This window comes from Impatiens glandulifera, unplaced genomic scaffold (genome assembly GCF_907164915.1).
Source record: "Impatiens glandulifera unplaced genomic scaffold, dImpGla2.1, whole genome shotgun sequence".
NCBI classification, from domain to species: Eukaryota; Viridiplantae; Streptophyta; class Magnoliopsida; order Ericales; family Balsaminaceae; genus Impatiens; species Impatiens glandulifera.
Window position 1 is genome coordinate 31,993 of NW_025918955.1, and position 16,398 is coordinate 48,390.

At 36.4% G+C, this 16,398-nt stretch overlaps 1 protein-coding gene across 1 annotated transcript; it reads right to left on the bottom strand.

Moving 5' to 3' along the window:
- Positions 1-10,929: 10,929 nt before the first annotated feature.
- On the bottom strand, positions 10,930-13,853 carry LOC124917218 (lignin-forming anionic peroxidase-like). Its single transcript, XM_047457691.1, has 5 exons — positions 13,662-13,853; positions 12,472-12,482; positions 11,865-12,111; positions 11,575-11,766; positions 10,930-11,495 (listed from the first exon to the last, which is right to left on the bottom strand). Exons 1-5 carry the CDS (start codon positions 13,851-13,853, stop codon positions 10,938-10,940), a joined length of 1,200 nt encoding a protein of 399 aa, XP_047313647.1. The 3' UTR covers positions 10,930-10,937.
- Positions 13,854-16,398: the final 2,545 nt, after the last annotated feature.

The window sequence follows — 16,398 nt, forward strand, 5'->3', positions numbered from 1 at the left end:
GGGCATGAGTGCAAGGAAGACCAGATACATCAAATACCCTACAACTATAACTCATTCCTCTCAAGTCAACTTTATAATCAGATTCACCGTCATGGACATAAAACTCGAATCGGTTAAGTGGATGAACGTTATATAATCTGGCCTTCTCAGCTTGATCACGTAAGAACTTTTCATAATAAGAAGATAAACGTTCATTGTGATTGGAAGCTTTTTCTCTTCGACTGTTAAACCAATCTTGTAATGTGAATCTTAGATAATCAGCTAAGATTGATATGGGATACTTTCTAGCTTTCCTACTTTGACTATTGAAGCTCTCAGCGTAATTGCTTGTCATTTGATTGTATCGTTTACCCGGAAAAAATGCACGACTTCATCTCTCAAACCCAATATATGCCAAATACATAGCAATACGAGGGTCCTTAGCATTGATCTTGTCAAAATGCTGATTAAACTTCAAGATTGTGTATGCTTGAGAAGCCAAACCAAACTCGGTGTGGCAGTGATCGGTTTTGAATTTGGCCATAATATTCATCTTGATGTGATATGTGCACGCACCGTGGTCAGCTTCTGGAAAAACAGCACACAAGGCATTGGCGATGCTTGGGTGTCTATCAGATACAAACACGAGATCATCAACCAATCCAATTGCATCTCTAAGTTTTTGCATGAAATAAGTCCAGGAGTTGTTATTTTCCGAATCAACAACGCCGAATGCAACAGGATAGAGTTGTTCATTCGCATCTAATGCTATCGCCACCAATAGCTGGCCTCCAACCTTGTGCTTAAGAAAACTGGCATCGACGCACAATACTGGACGACAACAGTTTTTGAAACCCCTAATTGAGCAGCCTAAGGACATGAACATATACCTGAAATGACCGTGCTCATCCGTCTGGATGTCTGTTATGGTACCCGGATTGTTCTTCTCCAACATGTACAGGTATGATGGCAATTTACCGTAAGAATCTTCTACAGTTCCTCGCACCGCCATTAGGGCCTTTTCTCTAGACCGCCAAGCCTTATTATAAGACAACTTTATTCCATAAGTAGTCTCTATGTCTTCCATTATTTTCTTGGGCATGTGGTCAGGGTGATGGTCCATGTACTTGCTCTTCATGCATTCCCCAAACACTCATGCTGGTGCTTGCCTTTAATTCTCTTGCCTCGTCACAATTGAACAGGTATGATCTTTTACGAATTTACGAATCTCAAACATTTCCGAGGAATTTACTCTGACAGCACGCAGTCTCCACTTGCAATTCTTATCCAAACATTTCACAACCCAAAGTTCTTTTTTTGACTTCACCACTTTGAATTCAAAATGATTAGTCATGGCATATTTATATAACCTCAGCTGAAGTTCTTTTTTATTCTCAAACAAAGAACTGACTTCCAATCAGATTCCGGTACTTACTGCCTCATGTATAGGATTTTCACTACTTGGTATGTTACTAGCAACCCATTCACTGCAGCTTGGTTGAGTAGGAACAACAACATTGTTTTGTTGTGTACTAGGAACCCAAGAACCGCTTGGATTTGGATTGGTACTAGGAACCCAATCAGAACTACTAGGTTGGGTAATGGGAACCCAATCATCATCAGCATCATCCCCCACATTCAGACGCAAATGTTCATCTTCAATGTCATTTTCAAAGAAAACCTCACGCTGCATCGGGAAGACGTCGGGGTCATCAATTTCTGGAACCGTTACACTTTCTTGAGTTGGTAGTGACTTCTCTACTAAGGATACACACAATGGAGTGCGGTTGTGGACTGAAACTGCTTCATGTAAAAAGAACTCCACATCCACATCTTTTTTTATATCAGTTATATAAGAAAATTTGGCAATCATGCCAGGAGCATTATACTTGGCTTGAAGCAATAAATCATATCTAGATTTGTCAACATCGGTAGCAGAATTAATTTGATCAACTAATTGGGCATAAGTAGAATTTTGGGGAACAATCATACCGCTGTTTGACTTTGCAGAAAAATGAGTAAGATCATCCGTAGTTTTCCACTCTCCATCAAAGTAAAGAAGTACAGGTACTTGAGCTACAATTGAAAACAGTTCAACAACATCACAAGAATTGAAAAAAGTTCAACAACTTTACCATAACCGAGGAGAGTTTGCTCGTAGAGTTTTAGGAAATCCAATGCCACAACTTTTTACCATAAGTTTGCTTCAATGAATCTAATGGGATAAGAGCTCCCTATCCAATAGGTCCATTGAAGCAAACTTGTGGTTAATTCTTGGAACATTGTATCTCCACGAAACATACCAGTAAACTCTACCTCAAAGCTTAATTGGCGTGAGTGAGAATCAATAAGCGTGAGTGAAATCAGCTACACTATGCCAGCATGCAAACCCTAAACCTTAATACTAGAATAACAACATAGTATTGATTCCCATTCATTCGAATACAACCCTAAACCTTAATACTAGAATAACAACATAGTATTGATTCCCATTCATTCGAATACAACCTAGATAAACTATAATTTAACTAACCTAGTGTTCATAATCACTAAAAACCATAAAATAAACATACCCATTTTGAGAACGAAGAGTAGTGGGTCAGTTGCTGCTACTCGTGGTCGAGTTCTTCAGGGTCTCGTGGTGTCGTCGTAGTCGTCAGCTGCTGCTGCTCGTGGTCGAGTTCTTCAGGGGAGGGTCGATTCGGAGTGGCGAAAGCGAGAGAAGAGAGAAGGGGAAATTAGTGATTCGTGGTTTTGTTATAAATTAGGGCACAAAAATATTTTATACGATGAAAGACGAGAATTGTTATTCACGCGTTTCATCTAAAACGCGTGAATAAACTCACGCGTTTTAACGTGAAATGCATTCACGCGTTTCATCTAAAACGCGTGAGTTTATTCACGCGTTTTAGATGAAACGCGTGAATAGAAACATTGTTCCTTGTTCCTTGTTGTTTGAGTTATGTGGCGAATATGCGTGAATAACAACATTGTTCCTTGTTCCTTGTTGTTTGAGTTATGTGGCGAATAACAACATTGTTCCTTGTTCCTTGTTGTTTGATTATACACAATACGCGTGAGTTATGAGGATAAGTTATGATATTGTTAACATAGGTAATAAACCATAAATAGAAGAATATTCAGTAATATAAACCACCATAAATCATAAATATCCAAATTAAGTATTGTTATAAACCATAAATATCATAAATAACCCATAAATAGAAGAACAATAAGTCTAAACAACTCCAAATTAAGTAAGCAAATGCTGCAAATCACAAGCAGCAACAGATTGAAGCAACTTTGTATGAGGAACAACATGTTCATCCAATATCCATGACATAGCAGCCGCTGTCTCATAAAGCCAATTGTCGGGAAGAACATCAAAATCCTTTTCAATTGGTCGACACCTACTGTATATCTCGAAATATACTATTATAGTTTTCGCATCCCTTGGCTCAGCAAATGGATAATCTGGATTATCCAATTCTTTAATAGTACCACCTCCAGCAACTATTAACTCAATGAGATCCTGTTTGTAAAGTGTGTTGAAATTCCCTATAAATATAAAAATGTAACCGTCGAACAGTTTCGAACGCTGAAAAACAAACAAAGAAGATCATTTCAGTTATCATGCAAAATAAGAAAAAGTACAGATAGGAGGAATAAGACCAAACTCACATTATTCAACAACAGAAATCTACCTTTTCTAGGACCACCTTGGGCTCCATGATTATCATGTTTAACCTCATAAGGTTCCTCATCAACACAGTTTTGGGTTTTCAATGATGATTTTATCCCTAAACAAAACAATTTTTATATTAATTTAACAGACATATGTATGAAAATAATCGTGTTAACAGAGACTCACAATCAATAGTAAGGACCCATTTCCCGTTCAAAATTGCCTTCAATACTTTTTGAGTTCGGCCGCATGCACCATTGGGATCAGTGTAAGCAATAACATGGGTTACATCTTCTCTCCACTTCGGAGACACCCTTGCACCAAAAGTGCGAGCAAATTCAACTATCAACAACTGTGTAAAACAATAATATAATGGTTATTACATACAAAACTAGTTAATATGGACATAGTAGAGAGAATAGAACATACATTATTTTCAGGTGATAATTGATTGGGACATAAGGTCATAACAGTGTTTGTTGCCTGCATATTATAAAAAAAGGAGTTTTGTTATTAAATACATAAATATGAACATTTCAATTCAATATAACAACAATTTTATTACATACCATTTTGTTGAACGAACTGAGAAAATCACAACGGCAGCTCCTGATCTAAATACTACAATATCCATCATTATAAACAGCAGAATATACATCAATAGCTAACATCATTATATACATGAATATAAATGGAAGAATATACATCGAAACCTAACCCTAAACCTAAATACTATAATATCTATCAATATAAATGGCAAAATATACATCGAAACCTAACCATAAACCTAAATACATCAATATCCATTATAAACGGCATAATATACATCAAAACCAAAGCCTAAACCTAAATACATCCATATAAACGGTATAATATACATCGAAACCTAACCCTAAACCCTAAATACATCAATATATATAGGAAACGGCATAATATACATCAAAACCAAAGCTTAAACCCTAAATACACTAATATCCATGAATATAAACGGTATAATATACATAAAAACCTTAACCTAAACCTAAATACATCAATATATATAGGAAACGACATAATATACATCAAAACCAAACCCTAAACCTAAATACATCCATATCCATGAATATAAACAGTATAATATAAATCGAAACCTAAACCTAAACCCTAAGCCCTAAACTGACTTGATGATGTTGAAGAACGATGGTGTTGGAAGGATCCCGATGATGTTGAGGAACGATGATGTTGAGGAACGCTGATGTTGAGGAACGATGATCTTGATGGATGTTGAAGGATGTAGGAATGGAAAGTCGACCGCAGTCGGAGTGGGAGGGAGAATCGGGGAGGTTTTGTTTTAAATTAGGGCTGGAAAATTATATATAAGACTAAAGACGCGAATTACCATGCACGCGTTTCATCTAAAAACGCGTGAGTTCATCAACGCGATTTAGATGAAACGCGTGGATGGTAATTCACGTACATTGAAAAACGTGAATTGCCAATCACGCGTTTCATCTAAATCGCGTGAGTTCATCAACGTGATTTAGATTAAATCGCGTGAGTGGTAATTCGCGTCATTGAGCGTAAAATCTGGCGCCCGAGGGGTATTTCTGACATTTCGCAGGGCAAAAGGGCCCTTTTTGCCAACATTAGTAGGCGCGGGCCTTTTATGGAATTTCCCCTGTTATGGGGGCCATTTCATCAAATTTCCCTTTATACAAAACCTAATTCACTTCGCGAATTACGAAGTTCCTTCTCGTCACGCGAAAAAGGTATTTTCGTCCAAAAAAATAGAGTGTTCACCAGATCAATTTAAATTATAGGGTGACCCCGGATGCAAATACATGCATCTTTAGGGTCATTTCGTCAAATTTTGCCCCAACTCATATAGATAGCCTACCTATTATGTTAAACTCATCAAATTAAAGGTGGAAGACATGTTCTCTCTCAAGAACTCTTAAGGGGCTATCAATAAGGATTGGAATGAAAGGCCTAAACACACACATTACACATTCTGATCCAGGTCAATATCTAGAACCGAGAAATCTAATATTGAGAGAACATCCGAAGAACAATAAAGAACGACTTAATGAACCATTCTTCATTAAAATTTTAGGTAAATTTTCGTAACTAATGTTTATCTTAATTTATCCACATAGAGTATTAAGATTATAGATTTATATAGAATAAATATCTAAATTACAGAATCTAACATTAACTTGTTATTATCTCTTAACAAGAACCCAAATCTTCACTCAAACCATCACAATATGATGTTGACTTAAAAGAATTATGTACAACCACTAATAATTGAACAAACACGACCTAAACTCCATTCATTTTACAACTCAAGTAACTATCAAATGATAGATATATAGACATTCTAATTGCTTCATACTTTAGGTATTACAATTTACACTGAATTGAATAACAAGAAAAGTGTTAGAATCTAAACCACAATAAACGAGGATAAAAGCGATAAAGAAGAACGAACACCAAGATTACGTGGAAAACCCTTTACGGGTGAAAAACCACGGGCAGAAGAGAAGATTTCACTATAACGAAGATTGTACAGATTTTTGGTGGACAACGTAAAACTGTTCGAAAGAGAAAAGACGGCCGCAATCTCTATATATTGTTTAACCCTAGAATATAATGTAAATTAAAAGGGGCAAACCCATTAAGACTACAGGCCCATATAGTGCGGGCAAAGCCCGCTGACCCAACAAGAATTCGGGCCACAAACTCTAACAATCTCCACCTTGAAACGAATTCCAATCTTTGATAGCATAACCACAAAATCAAACCTCTTCCACCAAAGCCCCTAAGGGCATAACTCAGCAATGAAGACCAACCAGGTTCAAGCAATGCTCAAACTTGGTAATAGGAAGTGACTTGGTCATCATATCTGCAGGATTATTGTGTGTACTCACCTTGCTCACAACAATATCACCACGAGCAATCACATCACGCACAAAATGATACCGTACATCAATGTGCTTAGTCCTCTCGTGAAACATTTGATCCTTTGTCAGAAAAATAGCACTCTGGCTATCACAAAATATTGTAGAAATCTGCAAATCATTACTAAGTTCGCCAAACAAGCCTTTCATCCAAATTGCTTCTTTGCAAGCTTCTGTAATCGCCATGTACTCTGCCTCTGTAGTAGACAAAGCAACTGTAGCCTGCAACATAGCCTTCCAGCTAATAGCGCAACCACCAACACAAAAAATGTAACCAGACAATGATCTTCTCTTATCAAGATCTCTAGCGTAATCTGAATCAACGTAACCGACAACTCCATCTCTACTTTTCCCAAACTGTAAACAAACATCAGTAGAACCACATAAGTATCTGAGAATCCACTGAACTGCTTTCCAATGTTCCTTACCAGGGTTTGCCATATATCTACTAACAACACTAACTGCATATGCTAAGTCAGGTCGTGAACAAACCATAGCATACATAAGGGAGCCAACGGCACTAGAGTATGGCACTCGCGACATATAATCATCATCACTATCTGACTGTGGTGACAAAGAAGACGAAAGTCTAAAATGAGCAGCTAGTGGAGTACTTACCGGCTTGGCACTTTGCATGTTAAACCTACTAAGGACTTTCTCGATGTATCTCTTTTGACTTATGTATAATTTACCAGCCGGTCGATCTCTAAGAATCTCCATTCCAAGCATCTTCTTTGCTGCACCTAAATCTTTCATCTCAAACTCGCTACTCAACTGTACTTTCACCTTTCTGACCTCTCTCTGATCTTTAGCGGCAATTAACATATCGTCAACATACAACAACAGGTAAACGAACGACCCATCATCACATACTTTAAAGTAGACACAACTATCGTAATTGCTCCTCCTGAAATCATGAGTGGTCATAAATGTATCAAATCTCTTGTACCACTGTCTTGGTGACTGTTTCAAACCATAAAGAGACTTTTTCAGTTGACATACGTAGTCCTCCTTTCCTAATGCTACGAATCCCTCTGGTTGCTGCATGTAGATGTCTTCCTCAAGTTCTCCGTGTAAGAATGCAGTTTTTACATCTAACTGCTCAAGCTCAAGATCGTGGAATGCCACAATACCTAGTAAAGCCCGAATAGAACTATGTTTCACAACTGGAGAAAATACATCAGTAAAATCAACACCTGGAGTTTGACTATATCCTTTTGCAACAAGCCTGGCTTTATACCTGGCTTCTTCAACTCCCATCGTACCTTCCTTTCTCTTATACACCCATTTGCAGCGAACAGCCTTCTTGCTCTTTGGTAACTTCACTAGATCCCATGTAGCGTTCTTGTGAAGCGATTCTATCTCTTCCTGCATAGCGATCATCCACATACCAGAGTTTTCGCAGGTAATCGCCTCTGAATATGTCGCAGGTTCTTCTTCTGAATCAATCTCTTCAGCCACATTTAATGCATACGCAACTAAATCAGCCTCTGCATATCTCTGAGGGCGTCTAATTTCTCTACGAGGCCTATTTTTAGCAATTGAATATTGTGGAGGTGCTTCTGAGGAGCTAGCACCATCCATAGAAACTGGAATAGACTCTGGAGTTTGCTCTGGTGTAGGTTTCAACCCAATTTCAAGCTCCACCTCAATACTTGACTTCTGTTGATTTCCCTCGGAGGGAGTTGAAGATGGAGACCCCTGAAGCATGCTAGTCTCATCAAAAACAACATCTCTACTGATGATGACTTTACTAGTCTCAGGACACCACAACTTGTATCCTTTCACACCTTGCTTGAACCCTATGAACACACACTTCACCGAACGAGGCTCTAACTTCCCATTATCCACATGAGCATACGCAGGACATCCAAAAATTTTCAAATCAGAATAACTAGCAGGAGAACCAGTCCATACCTCTTGTGGAGTTTTCTTATCAATAGCAGTCGAAGGAGAGCGATTAACGAGATGACATGCATACGCAGCGGTCTCAGCCCAAAACGACATCGGTAGCCCAGCATTAAGGCGCATACAACGCACCTTCTCCATTAAAGTCCTATTCATCCTCTCTGCAACTCCATTCTGTTGAGGATTATGTCGAACTGTATGATGCCTCACAATACCTTCAGTTCTACATAAAGTATTAAACTCATTAGAACAAAACTCCAAACCGTTATCGGTTCGGAGATGCTTCACTTGCCTCCCTGTCTGCTTCTCAATCATTAACTTCCACTCTTTAAAGGTAGAAAACACGTCACTCTTTTGTTTCAAAAAGAATGCCCAAACCTTCCTGGAGAAATCATCTATAATAGTCAACATATAGAACGCACCACCTTTAGATGGTACTCTAGAAGGCCCCCACAAATCAGAATGAATGTAGTCTAGAGTCCCCCTCGTATTATGAATACCAGCCGAGAACCTAACTCTTTTCTGCTTACCAAAAACGCAGTATTCACAAAACTTCAGCTTCGTAATACCCTGCACATCAAGAAGCCCTCTCTTGTTCAATTCGACCATGCCATTCTCACTCATGTGACCTAGACGCATGTGCCATAATCTTGTAACATCGGAATCAGACAAAGATGAACTAGCAACAGCAACATCACCTGTAATCGTAGAGCCTTGCAGAACATATAAATTGGCAGTTTTCTTGAGTCCCTTCATTACAACAAGAGACCCCTTGCTGACCTTCACAACTCCACCTTCACCAGTGTATTTGTACCCTTTAGAATCAAGAATACTCAATGAGATCAAATTTCTCTTCATGTCAGGAACGTGCCTTACATCACCAAGTGTTCGAATAGTGCCATCAAACATTTTAACTCTAACTGTACCAATACCAGCAATTCTGCAAGATGCATTATTACCCATCACAACGGTACCTCTAGAGACCACTTCATATGTAGAGAACCAGTCTCGATTAGGACACATATGAAACGTGCATCCAGAATCAAGAATCCATTCGTCGCTCTGTTTCGAATCAATATCAGACGTAACGAGGAGTTCTCCATCATTGTACTTTTCAGCAACATCAGCTTCGCCATATTTCTCTGGTTGATTGCTCTTATGATCCTCACCAGCCCTCTTATTTTTATTCTGTAACTTATAACACTCAACAACAATATGACCTTTCTTCTTGCAGTACCTACACGTCTTATCTCTGTTCTTGGATTTTGACCTGCCACGGTTATTGCTGCTAGAATACCTCTCCTGCTGTCTGCCTCGTGCAACAAGGCCTTCAGCCATATTATCTGAACCAACAAGTTTATGCATCTTCTCTTTCGAGAAGAGTGCATCATAAACCTCATCTAGAGTCAAAGTCTCACGACTATAGAGAATGGTATCTCTAAAATTAGCATACGAAGGAGGTAGTGAACACAATAATATGAGCCCTAAATCTTCTTCATCGTACTTAACCTCCATAGATTCCAAATCAGAGACTATTTCTTTAAAAACAGTTAAATGATTTTCTAAAGACGTATCGTCAGACATACGTTGGGAATACAAGCGTTGCTTCAAGTGTAGCTTGTTAGTCAGCGTTTTCGTCATGCATAATTGCTCCAATCTTAGCCAGAGTGCAGCAGCTGTTTTTTCCTTCAAACAGTCTTGAAGAATTTGATTCGACAGATGCAGATAAATCTGCGATAGAGCCTTACGATCTGCTCGTTGCTTCTCTTCATCAGTCCACGAAGACGGCATCTTGTCAGCGCCATATAGCGCATCTTCCAGATCCATCTGTGCCAAAATAGCTCGCATATTCACTTGCCATAACGCAAATCTGGTGTTACGATCCAGCAGCGGAATGTCGTATTTCATCATGGTCATGACCAAAAAATAAAACAAACAAATTTGGCTCTGATACCAATTTGTTAGAATCTAAACCACAATAAACGAGGATAAAAGCGATAAAGAAGAACGAACACCAAGATTACGTGGAAAACCCTTTACGGGTGAAAAACCACGGGCAGAAGAGAAGATTTCACTATAACGAAGATTGTACAGATTTTTGGTGGACAACGTAAAACTGTTCGAAAGAGAAAAGACGGCCGCAATCTCTATATATTGTTTAACCCTAGAATATAATGTAAATTAAAAGGGGAAAACCCATTAAGACTACAGGCCCATATAGTGCGGGCAAAGCCCGCTGACCCAACAAGAATTCGGGCCACAAACTCTAACAAAAAGTGACCACATAAACAAACTTATTATTGAATATACACTTGTGTGAATTATCGAACACTTATGAGGATCACTATATCAAATGAAATAAATTAACAAGATAAGAAAATTGCATATATATATACATAAAGGACTATGCGAAGGGACATGAGTATCTAGTTTAGTGTATTACAAATCCTTCTAATGACACCCTTCGGAGCCATGAGAGGACTAATGTTTCCCATTTTTATCATGGCCTTTGCGAAATCTGCTTTGAATTTCGAAGGATTCTTGATGTATTTAAGAACAATTTTGTCAGTTGATCCTCCACTAAAGAGTACTTGGTCTGATTGAAGAAGACCTTTCTTTTGAACCAAATTCTTAAAGTAGGCATTGTCAAAAGAATTAGGTGTAACTAAATCAAGAGGGGCTAGGTTTGTTTCACCGTTGTTCCCGCTACGAGGGCATTTCTGTTGGCGCTTTCGAGCAAAGTCTATGTCTATTTGGCTACTATTATATATTCTGTCACGGAATGTAAAACATTGTGCTTGACCAATTGTATGTGAACCTGATAATGCCACCAAATCTCTAGCATTGAGTCCCTTTTTGTCAAAATTAGAAATATGTTCCTTGAGACTACTAGTGAAAAGTGGCAAATCTCTTTCGGCTAGTATACGACTTGCTGTAGTGGAATCTCTTCTTCCTAGTTTCACCGTCCATGAAGGGCCACCCACCTAGTTATTGAGGAAAAATGATCAATATCCAACATCAATCTTTCATATACATATATATTAATGTCAAGCCTTTACTTACAGCAACAGTAGCATCTCGTGCTGCTACGGCAAGAATGTCAGCACATGAAACAATTCCGGGGCATATCTTCTCAACCTTGGCCTTTGCAGCATCAATAACTTCATATCCTCTAGCAGAATCTTTGTTTTGAAATGCATTTCTTTCGCTGGTAGAGGTTGCTTGTTCATCAAGCAAGATTGATGCATCACAACCCTATAAGATAACATATCACATAAATATTAATGAATGTGAATATTGCATGGAAGGATTTTTTTTATTTAAGACAAAAACACATTAAAAATTTCAGCAACCTGAACAAAACAATCATGAAAATGAAGACGAACGAGAGATGCTGCCATGCGACGTTCACGTGAAATTGCTTGATGAATACTCGTTCTGATCGTGTTAAGAGCATTGGGACATGTTTTTGCGTAAAACTTTGGAGACAAATGCGCCCCATAGGTCGGGGTAGCTAGAAATGGCAATAGAAAGATAAAAGAAAGAGAAATAACAAAACTGATTGAAGTCATTATTGTTGAATTCATGCTTCTACTTTCTCTAGTAAAACACAATATATCCAAATTAACTCAAAGAAGATTGGATGAGATGATTGAGAAAGAAAAACATCAAAGCTATTTATAGGTGGAAAGGTAATGGTCTACATGTGGGATATTGGCTAAAATAAATTAATGCCATTTAATCTATAAGTTGTCCGAAGAGAATTTTGGTTCAATCAAATGAAGTTGTCTAAATAAATTGCTAACTGGAACTGTCAAACTTGTCCAACTCTGACTCCATTAGCTAGTGGCACCTAAATTTAAGCCTGCAAGTTATAACTTATGTAACACTCATAAATTACTTAATTTGTATTATATAAATTGATCAAGAATTCTTATTTAGTTAGCACATGAGGTTTACAATTTAGAAATCTACATGACACAAGAGTTTATGAAATAAGTATAACTAATATTCTTATATTTTTGTATTTGACGGCTTTATACAGCACAAAGTTCATTTATTATTATTTTTTAATGTAACCTAAATATTTTATTTTAGGTTTATGTTCAGATAATTTGTTTATCTGTTATTCCTGTCTCTGTCTAATTATACCAATTGCTTATTTAGTCAATTGACACATGTTCCTTGGATTTTAAGTGAGACAGCTGCGCAACCAAATTGACTGATAAGTTTATTATTTAAACTATATGTATTGAACTATTGAAGTTGGCGGCTGACTGTATTTATATAACGTTGAATAAATAATGTATCAAAATTAGATTAAAACTGAATTGAACAAAATATCAAGCATATTTTAATTTAACTCTATTATTATTTAGTTTAGAGTATATATATTTAAAATTATTTTTTCTTTGAAGGTGAAAATATTTTCATTGTATCATGTGAATATAAAAGCTAAATTCTTTAACAAATTAACAAACAAGTAATATGGGAAATAAGCCATAAAAAACATTAAAAAAAATGGTCATTTTATAGTTCCTCTTGGAGTCTCAATGATCTCTAAGGAGCTTGTGTCAATTTGAAGATGTAAATGTTTGGTTGTAGGGGTTTTATTTATTTAGTGTCCAAGTCTTTATCATCATATATATATATATAGTTTATGAAAACAAGTCCAAACTTTTCTTTAACTTTGAAATCTCCGGTTCTTTTTTGTCTAATTATTTTTTTATTAGGAAAACGGTTAAACTCATTTCATTAAAATCTCAAAAGTAGGAGGTCAAAGATTAAAGCTAGATAAATCTTAGCTATGATTAAATGATGACAATCAAACGACTCTAAAGAAAATGATTAGTAGCAATCAAACAAACAAACAGAGATTACAAACAAAGATTATAAACTATATCAAATCATAATTATCTCAATCATAATTTTTATTTTCATATCAACCTATTGTATCAACAGATTGTCTTCCTCTTCCCCTTGTCCTTCCTCATCCCTTTCTCTAGCAATAAAAGGGGGATGAACTGAAAATGTTGATGAATACCGCATATTCTCATTTTGATTTCTTTCTCTTTATATGAACCCGTTCTGATTTGATAGAAATAATTATTTTTCAGGATTTTCGGGCTCTTCATCTTGTTGTTCTCAACTTGAATTTCTAGATCAGTCTCAGGATTCTTGTCTTTATTTCCCTCAGCTTCATCTATGGTATCCTCTGTAATAGTCTTGGTAACATCTACATCAACTTGATTATTCTGAGTATCCTCCTCTCTGGTTTCCTTTATTACAACTTGACTTGTTCGAGAATCAACTTCCTTCATCTTCTTCATTCTCTGTTTCATTGCTATATTTATTATATTCTTCAACACAAACCCCTTTAATATCTTTTCTTCGATTTCATTGCTTTCTTCATTTTAAGAGTCCTCATTAGTTTCTGCTTCTTTCTCTTCCTCCATATTTTGCTCTTTGATTTTAGACTCCCTTGTTTTTTTTTCTTGATTTTTTACTTCTTGGACTTTCAGTATCTTTGCTCATCTTCCATAGCTTGAACATATTTCGTGATGGCATGTTGGAAAGTATTGCTGATTGCATACCTGTTCGGTCTCCACTCATAAATGATTCTCATGACATTAGATTTTCCCTTTTTGTCGACCATTGTCATATTATTCGGCAATTTTCTACGAGGATTCACATCTATGCTAATTCTAGCAAATGATAAATGTTCTTCTCCTTCGGTTATTAGGTCCATGTATAATAGTTTTCCTAATAACCCTGCAAAATGACTAATGAGTTCTGTTTTGTACATGTGTGTAGGGATATTCTAAAACTTGAACCATATTTGTGTTGTCTCCTTAGATTACTTAACAAGTTCAAATCTTCAGACCATCTTTCCAACTTCATTCAGTTGGATCCAATATATGTATGTCCATGTTCCAAAATTTCATCTAGATTCGACCCATTCTTGAATTGAAGAAATTAGAGATCATGAATATTTGCAGAGATCTTCTCCATCCCATTTTCCTTCCACTGTTTCATAAAAGCTTCTTTAGTGATTGAAAATGATACTCTGTTTTTTCCAATATAATTCCCTACCACCACATTTTACATTCATTTATACACTTTTCTTCTACTTCATTGGGAAGTTTAAATTCAAAAAGAGAATTAAGTACCTCCACTTTTGTTTTAACTTCTCCCAAGAAGATTTTCCCTTTGTAGGCATGGTCTTCAACTTTCTTTTCTACATTTTTATTCGATACCTCATTTACTTTCCAGGTAGTGTTGCTCATAATAGTATAAGTCTTCGATTTAGGGGTCTTCATCAGCTCCCTCATTATAGCCACTGACCAGTTTACTATCTCTTCATATTCTTCCTTCTTCAGTAAATTGCAGTCCTGAAGATAATGAATATTGAGTTGAATTGTTATATGCTGAACTTTCTCCTTATTAAGAACAATCTCTCATTTTTTAGAAATCATCAGAAGCTTGGTGATCTGGTTTTTGAGGCCAAATAGATTGGCTAGCTCTCTCATTGTAACCAACCTTTCAGACTTCTTCCTTCTTTCCTTGCTTTCCTGTATTATTTTCTTCATAAACCTTCTTCCCCTACTTTCCTGCATTATTTTCTTCAGAATTTTTCACAACATTTGATTTTCCTTTGCTTTTGTCTTGTTTTTGTTTGATTGACTTCTTCAGCAATCTCTTTGAGACCTTCATACAAACTCTTTAACTTCCTTCGCTTTATTACTTTTCATTTTACCTATTAGTGTATATAATATAATTATATATTATATTGCTATATTATATTATATCCTATTATATTATATTATATCATATTATATTATATTATATCATATTATATTATATTATATCGTATCACTGGTAAAAAATTGACCTTTACCGAAGGTTTTATAAAACTCTCCTAAATACTCCCGGGAGGAACGAATCTTTCGGTATTAAAAATAGATTCCGAGAGGGGTGTAAACCCTTCGATTTTACTAATTATTACCGAAAATTCTTTGTAGAACTTTCGGTTTTTACCTTCCCAAAAAACCAAAAATAATTCTAAGTGTTGGATGTGGGTTAATTGCGAAGGTTTTTACAAAAACCTTCGATTTTGAAATCCCGGAGATTTTTAATTTCGAAGGTTATTCAAAGAATCTTCGGTTTTACCTTTTTTGAAATTCTCTTTTCCGAAGGTTTTCCAAAGAACCTTCGGTTTTGCTCAATTAAAAATAATTCTAAGTTTGGTAATGGTTATTTCTGAAGGGTTTTTAATAAACCTTCGGTTTTGACTAATATCAAAACCGAAAGTTATATGAAAACCTTCGACATCTACCTCTATAAATACAAACCCTAACCCTTCTCTTTTTCATTCCACTCATCTCTCCTTTCTCTCTCTCCCGCGCCGCAGCCGCCTCCCCCACGCCGTCCCCCACGCCGCTTCTCTTCTCACGTTCAGGTTTGTTTCATTTGTTTTTTATTTGTTGTTTATTATTAGATTTAGATTTCTTTTAATGTAGTTTATATATATTATCTAGATTTAGGCTAGTTTAAATTATTTGTTTGTTTCATTGATTTAGATTTGTCTATACGTTATTGTTTAGATTAGATTTAGGTTAGTTTGTTAAATATATGTTAGATTTGTTATTTTGTTTGATTGAAGTTATATTAGATTTAGGTTACGGTATATTTTGTTTGATTAATATATATATACATATATCTGAAATGCATTTAGGATGGGTGATTCATGGAATAGTCTTCGGCGTACACCGGAGAAACTGCCTCCGTGTTACCAGAATTTGCTAGCACAAACAGAAATTGCGGCACGTGAGGAAGAGGTGAGACAGATGACGCTGGAAATGGAGCAAATCCGCTTGAGGGATGCGG